At 37.4% G+C, this 21,746-nt stretch overlaps 1 protein-coding gene across 2 annotated transcripts in view; it reads right to left on the minus strand.

Moving 5' to 3' along the window:
• Positions 1-13,901: 13,901 nt before the first annotated feature.
• The window catches only part of ABCC1 (ATP binding cassette subfamily C member 1), a 146,368-nt gene continuing 138,523 nt past the window's right edge, over positions 13,902-21,746 (minus strand). For both annotated transcript variants that reach the window (XM_051962650.1, XM_051962643.1), the window contains 3 exons: positions 20,546-20,712; positions 16,238-16,432; positions 13,902-15,711 (listed from right to left, as the gene is read on the minus strand). In XM_051962650.1, the coding sequence (XP_051818610.1) occupies positions 15,603-15,711; positions 16,238-16,432; positions 20,546-20,712 (471 nt within the window). In that variant the 3' untranslated portion in view covers positions 13,902-15,602. The remainder of the gene's footprint in view (positions 15,712-16,237; positions 16,433-20,545; positions 20,713-21,746) is intronic.

Here is a 21,746-nt window from a genome sequence, read left to right on the forward strand (position 1 = left end):
CTTGGTTCCTTCCAGAAATACATGGAGACAAAGGCTGAATTCCTAGTTCCTTAGGCAAGATAAGATTTCCTGCTTTAGTCAACTAAACACTTGACTGGGCTTGAAGATGCTTCTGAAAGATTGGAAAGAATGTGTAGCTTCCTATACCCAGGCATCAAAAAATGGATTTTTTGGAAGAAATCCACTATCAGACACTAAAAGTGAAAAACAGGTAGAACATCTTCCTTTGTCCTCCTATCCCTAAGGGGAAAAAAAAAAATCTGTTTATCAACAAAGACCTGAAAATCAACAAAGCAAGTGAGAAGATTTTATAAGACTCCATTTACCTGTATCATTACATCCACGTTTGGTCCTCAAAAGTCCTTAAAAGAATTGAGAAAAAGGCAATTGTCGTTTTAAAAAACAAAACGACAAAAAAAGGGGGTTAGTAGACAAGATAGGTAGGTAGACAGACAGACAGACAGATAGATAAACAGATAAAGGTAGGAAGGTAGATATCTTAATAGAGGATAATGGTAATACAGTGCTGGCCTTGGAGTCAGAAAGTTCCTGAGTTGGAATATTATCTCATTTAATTTTGGGTAAGTCATTCAATTTTTTTCTGTTTCAGTTAACTCATTTATAAAATGAGAATAAGAATAGTATCTACCTCAAGGAGTTGTGATGAAGATCAAATGAGGTAACATATATAAAGCACTATGCTAGTCTCAAAGCATTCTATAAATGCTAGCTATTATTATTAATAATGCATTTACTGTATGTTGATGCTTTGATTTGTTTTGCTGAACTGCTTCCCCCTCCATTAAAAAAAATGTGCCCAATTTGTGCTAGAGACATCCATGCTTGTATTGGTTAGATTAGCCACAGCCAGATGAACTTTACCTTGACTCCAACATAATTGTGTCATTTTAGTTCTCTTCAAGAATAAAGAATAACAACCAAAAACATTTTTTACAAAGTTTGTTCAATGAAGAAAAGGAAAAAATATTTTCAAATAGGAAAGTAATGTAAAAAACAAAAACTATCAATAAAAATTTAAAAAAAAAATCAGTTTATGGGAACTCATGGGGGGGGGGGGGGCGCTTCATTGTATTCTGTGACCATAAACCAGCCAGGCTTTTATATCAGTCTTTATAAATCCCTGAGATAGCAGGGATGAAAAAGTATTTATGATTCGGTATGCACCATTCACACTATTGAAAACACAAGTCACTGCACCTGCTTTGCTGAAAGATAGGTCAAGTTTCCTACAGTTAAATCACTCAAGAACTGACTAGATCATGCACTGTAAGAACTCTCCTTGCTTTCTTTTTTTAAGTTTCCTTTCAGGAATTCATATCTTTTAAAAAAAATTTTTTTAACATTTCTTTCTGAACATAACCTGAATGAAAGTCACTCAATTAAGTGGAGCAATAAATAGAATGTCATTCCTAGAGTCAGGAAGGCTGGAATCTACATGAATGGAGAAAGCAAAAATAATTGCTACTATATATATATATGTATGTGTGTGTGTGTGTGTGTGTGTGTGTGTGTGTGTGTGTACACATATATATGGAGAGAGAGAGCATTTGGAGATTTACAAATCTCATTTAATACATTAATATTAACATATTACACCTTATCTTATTTAATAATAGTTAACAGCCAGCACTGACATAGTGCAAGGCATCCTAAAATTCTCATTTGATCCTCACAACAACCCTAGGAGGTAAGTGCTATTGTTATCCTATTTCATAAATGAGGAAAATAGGGCAGAGATTGATTTGCCCAGGATCACACAATCAAAAAGTGTTAGAGACTGGATTTGAACTGTCATCTTGACTGTTATCTGCCACTAACTCAAAAGGCAACTGATCCCTGCCCTTAAGAAGGGATCCTTAAGGAGTTTAAATTCTAATAAAAAAAAAAAAATAAAGGGAAATGAAATGGAGAAAGAGGAAGATGGTCCCACAGTGAACAAGAGAAAAGCTGGTTTAGAAGTGAGAATGGCTAAAGTGGGTACTTCCACGCTTAAGAAGTTCCTATCATTGGATGTGATTGGGTGAATTTTGCTGAGGTAGGGCTAGAAAGATGAGAAAATAAAGAGAATCAGAAGCTCACTCAAGTTAGAAGCTCCCAGTTCCCTAAATTGGGGTATAATCTGTCTCTGTGGTAATCACTTTTCTTGGGCCAGGAGGCTTTAACATGCGTCAGACAATATTCTTCAATAGGCCTGGGCAGGATAAGATACTAGGACCTCCAGAGTTAACCCATGCTCTCTCTGATTAGAAAATAAGTACAGAATTCAGAATCCACCCAAGTCTGGTGATTAATCAGGGTATTAAAACAAAAAGTTTATGGCTATCCAAGATGAACCCCATGAAATGTGGTGATCTTCTGAAAAGTAGGACTGTGGAAAGTTCACTTACATGTATCATTCCATCACTGCATGGGAGAGTATAAGAGTCTGGGGGAAGAAAACAAAAGGAGAATGAGCCACTTCAATAAAGATGGAGTTTTCACCCATTTTGAAGACTTTAAAACTGGAGGTTTTAAAGAAGAGGTCAGAACTTTGTTGAACATGTTTTTTTAAAAGTTTTATTGTGTTTTATAGATTTGACTAGATGGCCCCTGAGGCACTTGTGCATTGTGAAATAATGTTGCCCTCGAAATTCTGTATATAGACCTACACATATGTCCCATAGTCCCTATTCTTACCTCTAACATTAATGAGACATCTTCAATCTTTGGAGAGTCCTTAGAGAAATGTATCTTTTCTCTTCTCTATTGGAAGACATGTCCAAACTCAAGGTATAAGTTCCATGGAATTTTCCCCTTTTCATACTTTCTGGATTCTTTTCTAAAAGTGGGATTAGCAATCCTTGGCCTTTTTCCATGGAAAGAATTAATATTGAGGCTACTGGCTAAAGTTTATATTCTGTCTATCAAATCCAACAAGTCAACAAACATAGCAACTAAGCAAAGACTCATAACATAGCCCTGGAAGCTCCTACTGGAGAAGACAGGCTTTCAGTAGGTTTTCATTTTCAGCCTCCATTTGCTCATTAAGGTGATTTATTTTCCAAAGAGATCTTATTTAGAACTCTAATCCCTCCATATCTTCTGTCTTCCTTGAAGACCAGACCTAACAGCAAAAAAGCTGCCAACCTCCCATATTTTCCTCTAGGTTAGAGTTGTTAGCAGGACAGAGGCAGGGCAGTCATTTTTTAACCATTGATTTACTGTTTATCATCAAGCTACAAAGGGTAGATCTAGTTCAACACACGCAAATATCTACCAAGTATGGATTTAAGTGCAAAATGACCAAAATATCATTCCCAAGCTAGTTGAGGGGAAAGGGACTTAATGTCAAAAATAGAATTTATATAGCCCTTTTAAGGTTTACAAAGCACCTTGTATACATTATCTCATTTGGTCCATACAAAAATCCTGTGAGGTAGGAGCTATTATTATCCTCATTTTACAGGAAGATAAGGCCAAGTGACTTGTCCAGGGACATTAGCTGGTTCCTAAGTATCTGAGGCAGTATTTAAATTCAAGTCTTCCTGATTCCATACTTGGTATTCTTACACTACTTAGCTACCCAATGTCAATAGACATTATTAGCAAATCAGGTTTTATGCAGGTGGTTGGAGAGGGAAAGAGAGAAAGGCCTGTATTCTTTTCTTTTTTAGGATTGAGTATATTTGCTTTTTTTCCCCCCATTTCTATCGCAAGGACCCAATTTTATTTCTTGATTCCCTGTGAGAATTAACCTTGACCTGATACATAGTTGGAACTTATTATGTTGGTTGAGTTAAATCAATGTCTTCAATGAGCACTTTAATAATGAAACCTGGGTAATGAAAGTCCTCTCAGATCTGCCTGGCCAGCTTCAATAGCAGTACCCAAAACAAAAAGAAAACGGGCAGTGCAGACAGAGGGGAAAAAGCCACTGAACTGTTTTTTTAGGGGGAGTAGTGCATTGAGTATAAAAAGTGTGAATTTGGCTCAAGGTAGATAATTCTGGGAGTCTTATTAATCATTGACACAAAAGAGTTGGAAGGAATCTCAAAAGTTCATCTGGCTGGTCTGCTTTGAAACTGTCATAGAATACATCCCCATTTTACAAATAAGGCAATTGAAGTCTAGAGAGGTCAAGTGATTTGGTTCCAGGTCAAATAGTAAGTGGCAGATATATCAGTCAATAAACACTAAGTAACTATTATGTGCCAGGCACTGTGCTGGGGATACCAAAAAGAGGTTTAAAAAAAAAAAAAAGTCTATCCTCAAGGAGCTTACTATCTAATGGAGAACCAGGATCTCAGTTTCCTGACATCCAGTGGAGAGTTCTTTCTAATTCTGCCCTAGATGACAACTGACCCTTGCATACATCATCCCATCTCCTGCCTATACTCCTCCCCTCCACCTCTTAGACTCCCCTCATTTTCTTGTGTCACCTTCTAAAGGAAATGTGTCCAGAACCCCTCCAGCTACTAGTGCTCTTCCCTACCCAAGCTACTTTTTTAATCTTTCGTGTATATATATATATATATATATATACACATATATATAATATGTACATATCATATATATTGTATCTTTCATCTATATATTTCTATATTTACATGTTTTCTCTCTCCCAAGAGAATAAAAGCTGCTAGACTGTTTCATTTTTCATCTTTGCATCTCACAGTGGCTAGCACACAGCAAGTCTTCAATAAATGCCTATTGAGTGATTGAAAAGACTTAATACAGAAATAACTTAGCCACATTCTTAGTCTTTAACAATTTTCAAATCTGAATTTCTTCTGAAAATGAAAAAGTGCTGTTATGCCACAGTTTCCTTTGATTATTCTACCTCAATTTCCCTGAATTGTTCTGCCTCCTTTCAACATCCCCTCTCCTAACCATTAAGACTGATATAACTTAGGACTCTAAGGTTGTCTAGATAATCTAGATAAAGAGAAAGACCTATCTTAGACATTATGATCCCAGACCTTCCCAACTTATCAGAATGTCTGGTGTACACCCTGCCTCCTCCATTCTGTCATTGTTGTTCTTAATCACTAAACCCTATAAAGAATCTCTGGAATCAGACATCAATACTGGATACTTTGAGAAGAGAGTCTGATTCAGTCAATTAAACTCTCCAATAAATTATAACTCTCTAATCTCTATCCTGCCTCAGTTTCTCTGGCATTACAGTGTGAATGTGTTTTGGGGGGTGGAAGACAGACAAAAGGATGTTTTAGTGATTCCTCCCCAAAAGAAGCCTCATTCTCCCAAGTGGATAAACAAATACACTAGGTCCTTCCAAATTCTTCAAATGCCTATCAGAAGCAAGTATAGGTCCTTCCTTAGATTCCTCTCTGCAAAAACTTGTTTATAATTTATAACTAAAGACCAAGATCCATCCTTTGCTATTAATAGTAGACTTTTGACCACCCAATTAGAAAATTCACAAATTCCATCTATCACAAAAGGTTTAAGTAAATAAAGTTTCCTGCCCCTGATCAACCAATCTCAGAAAATGAAAATGTTAGCTTTATTTGCCAACATGTTCTCAAACTAGTATTGTCATATATAAGAGCAGCTCAATAATTAATTGGTCTTATTACACACCTGTCAGATTGGCTAGAGTGACAGGGAAAGATAATGTGGAATGTTGGAGGGGGTGTGGGAAAACAGGGACACTGATACATTGTTGGTGGAATTGTGAACACATCCAGCCATTCTGGAGAGTAATTTGCAACTGTGCTCAAAAAGTTATCAAACTGTGCATACCCTTTGAGCCAGCAATGTTACTACTAGGCTTATATCCCAAAGAGATCTTAAAGAAGGGAAAGGGACCTGTATGTGCACGAATGTTTGTGGCAGCCCTCTTTGTAGTGGCCAGAAACTGGAAACTGAGTGGATGCCCCTTAATTGGAGAATGGCTGCATAAATTTTCTGTGCATGTACATGTGTGCACCAGGGGAGGAGAGGGATTTCCTATTTCCATAACCAATATGCCAACACTCTCAATAATCAGAACTAAGGAAAGGGAGAAGCAGTAAAGATAATCCAGTGTTTGACCTTGCAATACATCTTGAAAAAGACTGAATTAAACACAATCGCCAGAAGTGTTTATCTAGTAAGTTCTACTCAAGAATGGTGGTGGGGTTGAAGTGAGCCTAGCACAGTAATTAGCACAATATAGGTGTCTAATAAATGTTAACTGATGGATTGATCGAATCTATGAATAACTGAATCTGGTACATGAGTTTTCTAGAAACAAGTAGCAATGTTGGTTTTTAGAAATCCTTTAAAATCAAAGCAAAGATTAAACATCCCTGGGAGTATAACCATGCCATGTTAAGGAGTCCCACCTATGATGACCCAAATTACAGGATCACTTAGAACTAGGCTGGAGGTGATCTAGTCCAATCCTCTAATTTTACATATGTAATGAGTATAATCAAAAGAAAGACTGTCTGGGACACCGGGGGATGAAGCAGCATCCATGTATCAGCCATTAAGCAGGAAAAGCCACCCTTTCAGAAAAACTTAACAGTACTGACTTCTCCTTCTAGTGCTCTTCATTTTCCTATGTAGCATATAACCCTTTCTTTTGAGGACTTTGTAAGATGCATTTGGGAAGAGTGCTACTTAGTTGAATTAGACACTTAGGTCTATGGTTGCCTCTTCTGCTCCTATTCTTTGTTCTGAGCACAGGTGTCCGAACAACAATCCTGGAGTAAATGTTGAAAGTCTTAAAAATTGGAAGCGTCTAGTCCCTCAGTGAAGGCCAGTTACACTATGAGAAGTTCCCCCATTGCTGCCACACAATCTCTTGGAAGAAATGATCAAATACCTCTTTGGGTTATCAGAAGACATTAGGAGAATTACCCACCAACACCAAGAGAGGGAAGTGCCTATTTAAGACTCACTTATGAGGCAGCTATTGGCACAGTGGACACACCCACCTGGAAATCAGAAGGACTTGAATTCAAAGCCTGCCTCAGTGAATCTGGGCAAGTTATTTAACCCTAACAGCTCTACCTCCCCTCCAAAAAAAGGATCCCACTTAAGTGTTTCATGCTGTGTGTGTGTGTGTGTGTGTGTGTGTGTGTGTGTGTGTGTGCTTAAAACATTTCTTTTACAGAGGAAATTATTAGCTGAGCTACATAATATATAAAGAACCTTTCGATCCCTTTTTGGGGAAAAAACATAGACATGAGACTAATTGTTTTCCCCAGGATTCCAGTGTGGGGGATAAAGGGCCAAAGAAAAGGATCTCCTCTCTTTAGGTACACTCAGGTTCCCCCAGAAGGACCCCAGTGGATGCCCCTGTTTCCAAAATTTCTTTAGAAAAAGAGGATGAGCATCTGGGCCCAATAATCATTCGATGCTATACTTTCAGAGCAGCTAGGTAGCACAATGAATAGAGTACTGAGCCAAGAGTTAGAAAAACTCTAGTTCAAATCTGACCTCAAGACTCTTACTAGCCACATAATCTGGGCAGTTGGCCACAGTTGCCTCCTCTATAAAAGGGAAATGATAGCATCTGCCCACCCTCCAGAGTTGTTGTAAGGACCAAATGAGATAACTGTAAAGCACTTAGCACAGTGCCTGGCACATAATAAGCTTCATATCAATATTTTATTGTTCAATTGTATCTAAATTTTCAAGACCCCATTTGGAGTTTTCTTGACTGACATACTATGGTTTGCCATTGCATTCTCCAGCTTATTTTACAGATAAGGAAACTGAGGCAAACAGGAGTAAGGGACTTGCCTAAGATCACACAACTAGATTTGAGACCATATTTGAATTCAGAAAGAAGAATCTTCCTGACTCCAACTCTGGCATTCTATCCACTAAGCTACTTAGTTGATCTACAGAAATGCTAGTTATTATTATTATTATTATTATTATTATTACTACAAAGACCCAAAGAAGTCTGGTGACTTGACCAATGTGACACAGTAAATAGAAAATCCAAATGCTCTAACATATTAATTGGACAATTTTCTACAATTGCATTATAATTCATCACATTAAACTTGGAATGTAATTGTTCCCCCCATGCCCAGAAGAAGGCCTAAATCATACAAAGTGGAAACTTCCACCTCAAGTACTTCTCTCTAACCACAAATGGTTTGCTTACAGCTTCTGTGCTATAATATATGGCCTTTTGGTTACAGTAAACACATTTCCTTTGCCCCTGAAAAGAAAGTCCTTGCCCAGATCTGCTCTTTTATCAGCTTCTCTGCATATTATTCAGCCTGTTCCAACTCCACACCAACTGCTGAACTCCCAGTGAAAATATAATCTGCCTAAGCTCATTCCTCAAAGTTTAATGTACTCCCTCACCATCTTATCCTTCCATTCTAATGATACTAAAATCCTGATTGCCATCTCATTTCTTGTCCCCCACTGCCCACTCTTTTGTTTCAATCTTGGTCACCTCAAATCCCTCTCACTCAAGAGGTTCTCTCTAAAAGGTCTACACATTTGGGGCTTGGCAGGAGAAGATCAGTGATAGGTTTGGGGGGAGAAAATTATTATATAAAGTTAAAATGAAAGCCCTTTTTTCTTTCTCACTCCATCTTTTTATATTCACCTGAAATTTGGCTCCCTTCCAGTAACCCAGCCTCCCTGGCTACCCTTTCCAGAACTGGTTGCACTTTCACTCACACACTTTGACTTAGTGGTCATAGTGGAGAAATTGGAATACTTCTTGCCACTTCCAGATTGTCCCACTACCACCATCACTCAACAATCTCTCTTCCTTTGAAATTTATTCAATCCACATAAAGCACTCAGTCAAAATTCTGGTAGTTGTCATTTCCTGGTTTCCAAGACAGGAGCTTCAATCTCAAACTGAAAAAGAGATCTCCATAAGCTGCATATTGACTTAGTTTTAAAATGGGCTATTAACTATGTTTTGTTGTATTTGTATTTTGTTACATATTTTCCAATTACATTTTAATATGGGGAGTGTAGTGGGCCATCTAAACCAACGCTCATGTTTGTTGAGGGCCTCTTGTTTGATACCTTTCCTCAATGAAGTCAGTGTTTGGCTTAGTCTCTCTCTCATCCTAAAGGTCTTTAACTTTGTTACTAGTTCTCAAGCCCTATTCCCCACTTCAGCTCTGCTAAAAAGTTATATCCTTGATTATGCCATTATCCACAAGTGTTCCATTTCCATGTTTATAAATTCTAAAATCCCTATCTAATAACAATCTTTTGTTATTCCATCGTTTCCTCTGCATTATAATGCCTAATTCTGTTTATTCTCACTGTGACCTTCAGTCCTACTGTCAATTCTATTCCTAGACATTGCTCATAACATTGATTACATTCTTGTCTCTTCCTCATCTTGACATCATGAATGAACCATTTTAACTATATATAATTCTCTTCTCTAGTCTCTTACCCTCTAATTCAATCATCGATCTTGTCCTGCCCAACCCTAGCCTTAGATTACTCCTATCATCCACTGCCATTGCTCCTTTTCATGTGCTGCTACAGAAAACTAGAAAGGAATAAAGATCACAAAACCATGCTGAGTCTACTACAAATTTATGTTACCTTCTGACTGCAACATGGCAATCCTTTCCCATCTCTCTAGTTGATTCATTATCTTATTCATTCAACACTTTCTCTAAATCCTTTCATTCTTGGTCAAGCTCCACAGTATCTTTCCCTCCCTCTTATTTCATTAAATAAAAAGAGGCCATTTGCCAAGAGTTCCCTTTTTGGATTTCCTTCTCATCTAACTTCACTTGAATTTCTTCTGCCACTATCCCTTCCTTCACCCCTGTCTCACTAGAAGAGCTAGTCCTTCTCCTGACAAAGCTGACCCCTCAACATGAAAAAGTAATCCTATTTCAAAGTGAACAGAGCCAGAAGAATGTTACGCACAGTCACAGCTATATTGTTCGATGAAGACATGTGAATAATTTAGCTGTTCTCAGCAATACCAAGATCCAAGGCAAATTCAAATTAATCCAAAGGATTAACAATGAAGCATACTGTCCACCTCCAAAGAGCTGATATTGATTGAATGCTGATTGAAGCATGCTATTTTTCACTTCCTTTCATTTTTTTATTTGAGTCTTCTTGAACAAAATAACTAATAGGATAATGGTTTACATAATTGTACATGTATAATCTATAACTGATTTCTTACTGCCTCAGAGAGGGGAGGTAGGAAAGGAGGGAAAACTTTAATTAAAAATGTTTTAAAATTGGGGAAAGTAATCCTATTCCATCTCAACTTCTCCAGCAGACTGCCTCCTATCATCCCTATTCTCACTGGTGTCTTCCCATTTATTTGTTATGCCCTACCATTTACACTCACTCATGTCTCTCCCATTCTCAAAAACTCTTTCATTAATATGTAGATCCTTGCTATTATCTCATCTGTTTCCTCCTTTTATAGCTAAACTTGGAAAGGCTGTCTATATAATGTATGCTCCCACTTCCTTTTCTCTCTCATTTTCTTATTCTCCTCTCTATATGCCTCTGACCTCATCACCTGTTCTCTTCAAGGTTATCAATGATTTCTTAGTTTCCTGGATTCACTTCTCTTCTTCTTTTATATCATTTCCCTTGGTAATCTCATCAGCTTCCATGGATTCAATTATCAGCTCTATGCTCTCAGACCTACTGGATCCAATCCTCACCTCTCTCCTGACCTCCAGTCTCAAATCTCCTTCTATTGGATATCTTAAAAATAATTGAAATTCAGTATACCCAAGACTGAACTTATTAACTTTTACCATCACCACCATTTTAGCTCTCCACTAAAAGTCCACATTCATCTTTCTAGTCATCCAGGCTTATTATCAAGTTATCATCCTCAATTCCACATTTGCAATTTTATCTTCTCAATATCCTTCACCCATGTCCCCTTTTCTGACACAAGACCTCATCACCTCATGTTTGACCTCTATTAAAAGTTTTCCAAATAGCTTGGTCTCCCTATCTCATGTCTGTCCCCACTATTCTATTCAGCTATCAAGTTAATCTTCTTCTTAATCAGATATGACTATGTCCTCTCTTCTACTTAATCAATGGCAGTGGCTTCCTATTATCTCCAGGATCAAATATAAAATCATTTTAAAGAATTACTTTCAAATACCTTCATCACTTGGTCTCCTCCTACCTTTCCAGCCTTCTTACACTTCCCCTAACAGAATCCATGATGATACTGAACTCCTTGCTGTTTTCGAATATAAGAATATCCTTCAGATTCTGACATTTCACTGGCTGACCCTGAGAAGTCATAAGGAAGGAGAGTGTCCCTAACATGAGAGTCAGTCTACTCATAGAGCCACCTCCTTTGTTTAGGCCCTATTATTTCTTGCCTAAAATATTGCAACAGTCAAAATTTGAACTGTTTTTCAGAACATGTCAATTTAAGCTGCCAAAATTACTGTCATTAAGCACATATCTTCCTAATCTTGCTAAATGTTATCCCCTTTGCCGAATTCTATGATTAATAAAATTGGCCTGATTTCTGTTCCTCAGGAACAGTATTATATCACCAGCTTCTCTATCTTTGACTTGGTTCTTCCTCTGCCTAAAATGCGCTCCCTTCCTCACCTCCAGCTTAACCATCTTCTAGCTGGTCTACCAAGTTATGTCTCTGAAATTCAGCTATAAAATAGGGATAACAACTTCTCTAGCTACTTCATTAAGAGGATCAAATCAGCCCATGAAGGAAAAAAAAAGCACTACCTACTAAAGTGCTACCCATATGAATTATAATTTATTTAATACTTACCATTATCTCATTTCACTAAACATGGAGATTGGCTGCCATTTAATATTTCTCAGGCCTTGTTTCTGACATATTAGTATTCATAACTAAATTTACCATGGTAACACTGAAGTGTGGGAAAGGAGATGTCTTCTAGGCCTTTCAGGCCATTTTAGTTCCTTGGACCTATAGGTCTATATTGTGAGAAAGACAATATTCTGACTCTTCTCATTCCTAACCATTCAAGTGACCACTGTCATTTTGGAAAACAGGCAACTGACTAGCAACATTCCCTTATCTTTCCTTTGAGATGCATCCACATTGCTAAGAGTTGGGAGGAAAAGAAAGCAGTTAACTGAATTTTAGGCCAACTTCTCAGAGGGTATTTAAAAGATACCAAGAGTCTTTCTCAAACAAAGTTTTTGACTTAAGCTGCTAACTAAGCAGCGTCAGGCCAGACACGTGTAGGGCCAGATTCCAGAGCTGGACAACTGTATTCACAATTGTGCTAATAGACTCAAACTGTTGCTCTAGTGGGAAAGAAGCCAATGGAACTCCGTGTCTAGAATAGAGTTTCCCTCTAGAATAAGCTATCAATATAAAGAAAACCTAAGTTAACACTGAGGAAAATCATTTGTCTCATTTTCATGGCACTTAATCATATGCTGAAATCTCTTCTGTACTGTTAAAGTGCATCATTTTACTCTTCATAAATACAGAGCTTGTCCCCACAGCTAGATTGCAAATTGTCTGATAACAGGGGTGTGATGTCTCTGTATTTTATACCCAGTGTTTAGCATAGGATTAGATACATAGCATGTGTTCAGTGAAAGAAATATTATTTACTGAAAGAATGAACATGTATAACCCAGAAAGCTCAAAATGTAAGCTTGGCTCCAGGTCTTTTGCACACCTTGGGCACTCTTTATCCAAACTGTCTCTCTCAAATATTTTTTCTCCATCTTAGAGAAGACTTCTCTGGTTTTTAAAGTCAGCAACATAATTCAAAGTCAGAGCCAGCAACATAATTCAAAGTTTGCATCTCTAAGTAAATGGAAGGAAGCTCTCTTTGTTTTTAGATATCAGTGTAATCTGAGAAAATATATTCTGAATAACCATGTTTTCTCCATTTCTTTCCAGGAATGTACACGATAATCAAATGTACAATCAGCTTAGCCATCTGATGAGAGTTAAGACCGCCAAACCTTTTTTAGCAAGAGAGTATAACTGTGGATTTTCCCTGAAAGAAGTTGTAGTTTGGCTATTAATGAGTTTTTATGTCTTTCTATCACAAACAATAACAATGAGGAGGAGGACAACAGCTAGCATTTTTTATAGTGTTTTAAGATTAATGAAACTCTTAAAAATATCTCATTTCACCTTCACAGCAATCCTGGAAGGTGAGTGCTATCATTACTGTTATTTTATAGAAAACTGAGGCAGACAGAAATTAAACAATATGTTCCAGTCTTCCAACAGGATTTGAATTCAGGTTTTCCTGATTCCAGGTCCAACATTTTATCTACTTGCCGTCTAGGCTGTAGCACTCAGAAGCTCTTACAGTCAATAAACATTTATTAACTACCTGCTATGTACTAGGCTTTGTGCTAAGTACTTATACAAGAAATTCAAGCACTATTTAGTAAAGTGGATATCTGCAGTTGTCCTTCTGTCCTCACAGACTTTAATTTCCATGGATGGAAAACACTGGGAACCAAAAGTTAATAATACATTCCGTTTCATCCTCATGATGTTGATTCAGCTTTCACCCAGATCCTGAGATTTTTCCTGACTCAATGTCAGGAAGAGTTCACAAAGACTATTCAAGATTTCAACCCAAGTTTAGGTTATCTACGGCCATGCTCTGGTATTTAAAATGCCTCAAATCAGGAATTCCAAATCTGGTATTTTCAAATCAAAGCTTCACCATCAGCAGCCTGGGTATATAATTATATAAGCTTACTAAAATGAACCAATCATTTTGTGTCTTTCCTACCCATGTATTTTCTACCTTCTCCTCATCCTCATCCTCATTTACTATCCCTACTTCCTCCCAGGATCCTACTTTTGACAATTCCTGCTCAGGTGAACCAATACAAGGCCTTAACACAATTTAAAGATGTGTATGAGATTATTGCTGGAACTTTTAAACAATGGGAACAAACCATTTCAAAACAAAAAAAGAATTTTTTTTACTGCAAATTATTTGCAAATGTTCACGTTTCCAGTGTATTCATTACAAAAAGATACCCAAGAAAAACTTGGTTTATCCAACTTTAAGAATTATATAACTTACAAAAAAATAAATATTTTTCCCCATCTCAGACAAGAACATTTCTCTGGTTTAGGGATCAGCAACATAATTCAAAGTCTGCATCTCTGAGAAAGTGGAAGGAAGCTCTCTTTGCTTTTGGATATCATTGTAATCTTCTTCTGAGACAATATACACTGAGGAACCATGTTTTATCCAATTCTTCCCGGGAATACAGGACGACCAAAAGCTCAATCAGCTCAGCCACCTGCTGGAGTTTAGCACTGTCAAATATTTCTTAGCAACAGGGCACAAGTCTGAGGTGGTATTCTCCCTGAAAAGTTGTGGGTGAATCTTGCTAAGAATCTGGGACTTAAGAGTCAGGATTTCCACTCCCACTTTCATCAACAGGATTCTACGTTTCTGGGGTCAAGAATCCAGAATTTAAAACAATGCTTATAAGAATCAACTGGGTTCTTATTCTTAAGAACTAGGAATATTTGGGACATCCATAGTCCTCTTCTCTCTGAGCACTTTATAACCATTAACTTGTCCTTGCACATTTCAGTGATGGAGATACCTAGAGTATTATACCCATTTTGGATACTGAAGAAAGGAGGTAGGGAAAGGAAAAAAGAAGAGGAATCAATGTGTTCCCCAAGGCAGAAAAATCAGCAATAAAAACTTCAGAGCTCTGGACAACTTTGCACCTTTCCCCTTAGAGCTCTGAAAAAATCAACAACTTCTGCCAAGTTTCTTGAATGTACAGTGAGGTGACTGGGTCAATTTGGCTGCCTCTAGCTTCTGGAGGAAGTCCTCTTAATGCCAGTGCACTTCAGAAGATGGCCCATGAGTACAGTTCTAAAGGACAAATGCGTAACAGAATGGACAGTGAAGTGAGTTCCAGGGACAGGGAAGGGTAAGAAAAAAGCCCTTTCACTTCTTTGGAAACTGTCAGTCATTCTGTAGGGCACTGCAACATGGTAATTACAGTATAATCAAGGACAGTAATTAAATCCTCACCAAAAAAAAAAAAAAAAAAAAACCCTGCAAACTAGAAAAATCTAGCATGGTGGAGATGTAGCAAGGGGGAAATTAAATCAATAATTTAGGTGAGGATATGAAAGCAAAGAAGCTTCTTTAGTAAAGTCATAAACTTAGGATTTCTGATCTTGAAAATATCTGAGGCAGTCTATTGGATTTGGTCACTAGCTAGCTAACTATGTGCAATCAGCTTCTCCTGAAGACCAACATTCAGAAGAAATCCTCTGAAAAAAAGTGGCAAAAATGTGGGAGAGTTGCATTTCACGGGACATATGTATGCATAGGGATGTTCAGGGAACACTGAAGGTTGGGGACCACAGGTAAAGCATTTGTGATGTGAGAATGTGTGAGTCTGGAAGGAAGGGAGCAAGAAGGTAGATTTAGCATCTTTCCCTCTTTCACCACAGAATCCAAGCAGGTCACTGGTAGACAAAGACTGAGGAGGCTGCTGCTGTTTTTGGTTGTTTTTGGTTTGAGGAGCAGAAGAGAAGGAATTACGTAGGCTCACTGGATCTTCTGTGTCCAATGCACATCGGCTTAGTTTGGATCTACCTAGGAGAGAAATCTCAGCCCTCACACCAAGCCTGCATCTTTCGCCATGCTGTAGAAGATTCCCTTCTTCTGCAGGAGGACAGGAGGTGAACCACATTCCACGATTTCTCCTTTATCCAAGACAATCACCCTGGGGTGGGGGAAAAAAATCATAAAAGTAAGAAGCAATCAGACCTGTGCAGTATTGGGACATTTACCTCATGATGCTGTCATCTGAAAATAAAGGGGAAAAAGAAAGGAATAAGCATTTTATGTAGCACTACTATGTACAAAGTACTGCGCTAAACTCTTTTACAAATATCATCTCACAATAATCGATAAGGTTTTCCTAATTCTGAAGGGCCTGGATCTCTAGTCACAGAGCCACTAGATACTCCAAGTAAAAAAATGAACTTGCTAAGGGGAAAGATTTTAAGGAGGAAATTATATCAAAAGGAAAGATGCGGATATAAAAGCAAAGAAACTTCCCAGAAGAATCATAAACTTTAGACTTCAGAGTTTAGTAAGATCTGAGGCAGTCTATCAGATATGGTCACTAGCTCCTGAATATCAACTTTCAAAAGAAGTCTTTAGCTCCTGCTGACCATTTAATACTACCCCAAAAGGAAAATCAACCCCACAAGAAAGCAGGTGCTCAAAGAAAAAGGTGGCTTCACCTTGTGTAATCCAGGATCGTGTTGAGCCGGTGAGCTATGGTGAGGACAGTACAGTCATCAAACTGTGTTCGAATTGTAGACTGAATGAGGTCATCTGTTTCCAGGTCTACTGCAGCAGTAGCTTCATCCAGTACCAAGATCTTGGTCTTCCTCAGCAAAGCTCGTGCCAAGCACACAAGCTGGCGCTGCCCAACACTATATTCCATAGGAAAGGAGAGAGAAAAGAGAAGAGGAAAGGAAGGTGGAGAGGGGGAAGAAGAGAGAAATATCATTAGAAAACAATATGCCAACATAAATACTAACTAAGACAGAGCTTAATACACACAGAGGAAAAAAAAAAGACATCCTTTCTCATTTATTCCAAACAAAGAGAACTGTCTCACTGAATGAACCCATGCTATTTTCTTTTGCTTGGTTCATTTTTAATGTGATTTTAAAGTTTTCTTTTTAATTATTCAATCAATAAACATAAATGCTTATAAATAAATAAAAATATCTATTATGTGCCACACACACTTTAATGTAATATCAGCTTCAATAACCTTTCCTACAGAGAATATAAACACTTTTATTGTAAATTAATGATATAATATTTGAACGTATGGTAGTAGGAGCATCTACCAGACTCACCAAACATGTGGGATAGCCTTCCTAGTGCTATTTCTTAAAAGACACTGAACCTATCCTCATGGTTTAATTGGCTCAGGGGACTCAAGCTCAGACCACTAACAAACTTAAAAACACAAAAAACTACAAAAAGTCAGGAGGAGCTAGTTTAGCCAGATTTTGAGCTTTGCACTGTCATATCTGCAGGACAATCAACATCAGACAACTATATCAGGAAAACTTTTTGAATTTACTGTCTCCTCAATGAAAATCTTTTACTTTCTTTGAAGGTCCATTTCCCTCCTTTTGCTAAATGGTGAGACATATTATTGAGAGTCTTGTTTCACTCCAATCACAAATGTGAGGGCACAGTCTGAACTAGTCCGTTCTGGTATATTATGCTATGTTTCTAAGAGGAAATAAACATTTTCAAGAGACTGACAATTCAACTGACATTCTGGAAGTGACCCATCTTGAATGGAGAGAGACTGAGAGAAAGAGAATGAAAAAAACTTCTTTCTGAAAACTCTTTTAACTCTTATCTTGCAAGGAAATCCTGAAAAGAGAATTCTTGAGAAATTTAGGAAAAGCTATTTCCTTAAAAGAGCTGAACTATGGGACTATTTCCTGAACTGATAAAAAGTCATCAATTGTAAAGAGGATTAAAGACAACTTTTTGTTCAGTTACACAACTAATAAAATAAATAGTATAGCCAATGTTGTTGCTCAGCCGTTTTTCAGTCATGTCCAATTCTTTATGATCCCATTTGGAGTTCTCTTGGCTGGAGTGGTTTACCATTTCTTTTTCCAGCTCATTTTACATATGAGAAAACTAAGGCAAACAGAGTTAAGGGACTTGCCTAAGGTCACACAGCTATTACGAATCTGAGGTCAGATATGAACTCAGATCAGATTTGAACTCAGGAAGATAGGTCTTCCTGATTCCAAGGCCAGTACTCTATATATCCTAGTACACACAATAACTGATTAGGAGATTAAGTTTAGGAGATTAGATACATACACACACACACACACTCAGAGTCAATGTGAGTTAATACTTAGAGAAAAGGAGGTTTTATCAGTTTCATAAATACTATTTAACAGATTGAGATGGGGGATTATTACTGATTGTTTAATTAATGAAAGATGTTTCAGTTTTAGTAATTAATATAGAAATACAGAGTATATTCTGATCATCTGAGAATCCAGGATGACAGAATAAGAAAATGATCCAGTAACATTTAAAAAGAGGGAACACACACACACACACACACACACACACACACACACACACACACGCTACATCTGTGTAGTCCTAACAACTGTTGCATTTAATGTTTTATTGATGCTTTTTATTTTCTCAATCTTTCTCTACCCATATGCTAATATGCTTAGGAATGTTATTACTATAACACCCAAGCTACCTGGCCTTGGGAGTGATGTGGTAGAAACCTCAATAGTAGAAGAGACCCAAGTACTTAAAAAAAAAACTCCCAGGCCACCCAACCTTAGGAATGATATAGTCACCTTATGAATGTAGTTATTGAGAGTAATGGGGCATAACCTTGGAAAATGTGTGTGAAAGAAAAGGAGTTGGACCTGATATCTTTATTCCACCAAGCTATCCTTCAAGGACGTCTGGTTTGTCATCCAAAAGTCTGGGTTGCTATCTCACACCTGGACTCAGACAATGAGCACTTCTTAATTTCATTTAAAAAAAAAAAAAAGAAAGGGGATCACTGTTAGCTCTAATTACCAAACTTTCCACTAGTCATGTGAACACCATCCCTTGATGTCATTTACTCTGCTCTATTTTTTGTTCTATAGTCTCAAATTTCTATAAATTTACCTACTTGCTCCTTACTTTTTGCATTTTTTCCTCTCTTGGAATTTCACCTGCTTTAATTGGCATTATAATTACTACAAAACTTTGTTTCTTGACTTAGAAATTATCTAAATTTCCAAATTCTTTTGGGTCACCCATGATACCAGAATGGACCCCCATTTTTTGGGGGGGGACCCCCTGCATCCTGAATCCAACAATGCCAATAGAATTCTCATCTATGATATAAATCAATAACACTGCTGGCCACATCTGACAAATGATGCTTCCTTCTGCACTTTGTGCACTTTTGTGGCTTCACTGAAAGGAAGCAGACATGATTCACTCTCAGTACTCATAAATTGTTCACTTTCTCAGCCTGAGTGCTTTCAATACTTCTAATCTTCTAATTTACTATATTATTATATAATTACCATATTAATATACTAATTAATTATACTGATTCTGCTTATTTTATTTTGGACTAGTTTATAAAAGTCTTCATAAATCTCTAAATTCTTCACTGTTTCTTACAAAACGATGCTGAGCATAATATGCTCAACCATTCCCCAAATGACAGATACTTACTTTGTTTCCAACTCTTTATTTTCATAAAAAAGTATTATCATAAATACTTTGGACCCCTCTGAGATGGATGCCTAGTGGTGGCATCCTATACAGACTTTCAATATCCATTTAACAGAGAGGAAAAGTGAAGGAAGCTTGGAGAAATTAAATGAGATTTTGAAAAATAATTATTGAAGAGACAAAATTAAAATCAAAACTTCCCATGCCAAAGGACTTCCCATTCACTCATGGTGCCTCTGGGCTTGTCCTTATCTGAAGGAACAAGAACTTGCTTTGCACAGCAAACTTAAAGGATTGGAATTATCTCTCACTATGCATGGTTTTATTGGTGATTCTATAAAGCATTTCCCCTTTTCCCCCAAGTCCTATGGTATCAAGCTGTTCTCTGATGTCATGGGCTAAATAGCTAATCCCTTTTCTCAGAAGAGGTAGAAAAATCACAGATACAGAGGATCTCCTACATTACCAGACTTGGCTGAAATATTTTTCCTTGGCACAAGGGAAGAAGGAGAAAAGGCAGTCAATCAGGAAATGACTGGTATAAATAACAAAACTCATTAATACGATTTTAAAAAACCTCTCATGCAGAACAGAAGTTAGTAGGTCTCCTGGCACAGAATCAGAGGCTAACTTTTTTTTGCCTAAATAGAACACTGGGCCCTGGGCATTCTGGGTTCCAGTGCACAGCCAACATTTTGTCCTAATCCTGAAACATAAGAGAAAGAGTGGTAGCGATAACATATATGCCAGGACAGATAGGAAGGATTGAAATAGGAAGAGCCCACTGCCTCCATCTTGAGCCACCATAATTTCTTTATCCATGGATACAGTGAGATTTGTAAGAGAAATTGTCTCTAAGGACAATTTGAATCCCTAGCTAACATTTTAGCTTCATTTTAGCATCATTTGATGAATATAAGTCTTCTTGCAGTGATCTCTAACACAACCATCCCCCAAGATCTATGCCACAATTCAAGACAGTCAAATTGCCTTGATCAACAATCTCATTCGAGCCAAAGAACATCAGCGCTCAGAAGTGAGAAAAATACTTCTTATCTAAGCTTGACCATCCCTCATCCAAACAAGTATAATTTTTAAAAATAGTTAATTTATTTGATTCTATTTTATAAAACATTAAATGTTTTGTATATTATTTTATCGTTTATTTTGTAAGCTTGTCTTTTGCTGCTGTTAACACATTTTGAAATTTATAATTTTTAAAATGTGATGTTGGGTTGGTTGGTTGTTTTGTTTTTGTTAGAGAGGAAGGAACCCATGTCTCTGATCCCTACCTCAGGTTCTCCCCTCCTTCTGTACACTCATGATTCAGTTTATCGGGAAGAGCTGATACAAAGTTCTTCAAGTGAGCCAGTTCCAAAGACGTCCAGATATCCTCATCTGAGTACTGGTCAAATGGATCCAGGTTCATGCGCAGGGAGCCAGAAAACAAGACTGGATCCTATTCAGAGGAAAGTTTGGAATGTAACATAATTCAACATAAAGAAGATGCTGGAAGAGCTGGTACACAGGGTCGATGAAGTAATTCCCTTTGTCATTACAGAGCAAGATAAGATTTTTGTGTTCTTAACCATGTAAAAATAGCTTCACTCATGGGAAAACCAGAATAATACACATCCAATAATCCTTTGTTTTACCTTCCAAATGAAGATGTTATACAGGAAAAAGACAGATCCAAGACTGTTCTTTACCATCTGAGCACTAAGAGCTCCATAATTTTCAAAGTCTGAGCTGGATGTATAAGGAAGGAGTTCTGTAGGCCATAAAAAATTGTACATATTCACATTCCACATCTGAACCAGGCCATTTATGGTATTTAGGGATAGTGCCACAGAGAGTAATAATAGCACCCATCTATCAAGCACTTCACAGTTTACAAAATGCCTTCCTCACAACAGTCTGGAGAGGTAAGTAGAAGCAAGTATCATTATCCCATTTTAGAAATAAAAAACTGAGGATCTAGAAGCAAGAACTAAGTTTTGTAACCTATACAGTGATTTATAAACATGAACTGTTGCTTATGGGAAGAAGCATGCCAGGGTTCCACAGAGAACAAGTGATGGAGTCCCAACTGAAATAAGTAGTATGGTTCCAAGTCTGGAGCTCTTTACTCCATTACTCTTTAGCAAATATTCAAACAGGAAGCCAAAGAGCAAATCTATTTCTTCTATGGTTCTTGCTAGATGATATTTGTTCTGAAAATGCCATCGATCCCTATCATTTATCATTCCTCCTATCCCCAACCCCTGTTCTTTATCTCAAATAGGGTTGTAGTTCCTGTAAATATAAATAAATATTTTTAAATCTGACTTTTAAGGTCTTCCTTAATTTGACGTTGAATCCTGGTTCCCATTACTCTCCTACTTAACCCTTTCCCATTCCAGACAAACTGTCTTAATCAAGACAGAATGTGCTACCTTTGGCCAATGGAAACTAAAGTGGCATAATGGATTTTAGAGGACATTTAAGATACAG

Source organism: Antechinus flavipes, chromosome 1 (genome assembly GCF_016432865.1).
Source record: "Antechinus flavipes isolate AdamAnt ecotype Samford, QLD, Australia chromosome 1, AdamAnt_v2, whole genome shotgun sequence".
NCBI classification, from domain to species: domain Eukaryota; kingdom Metazoa; phylum Chordata; class Mammalia; order Dasyuromorphia; family Dasyuridae; genus Antechinus; species Antechinus flavipes.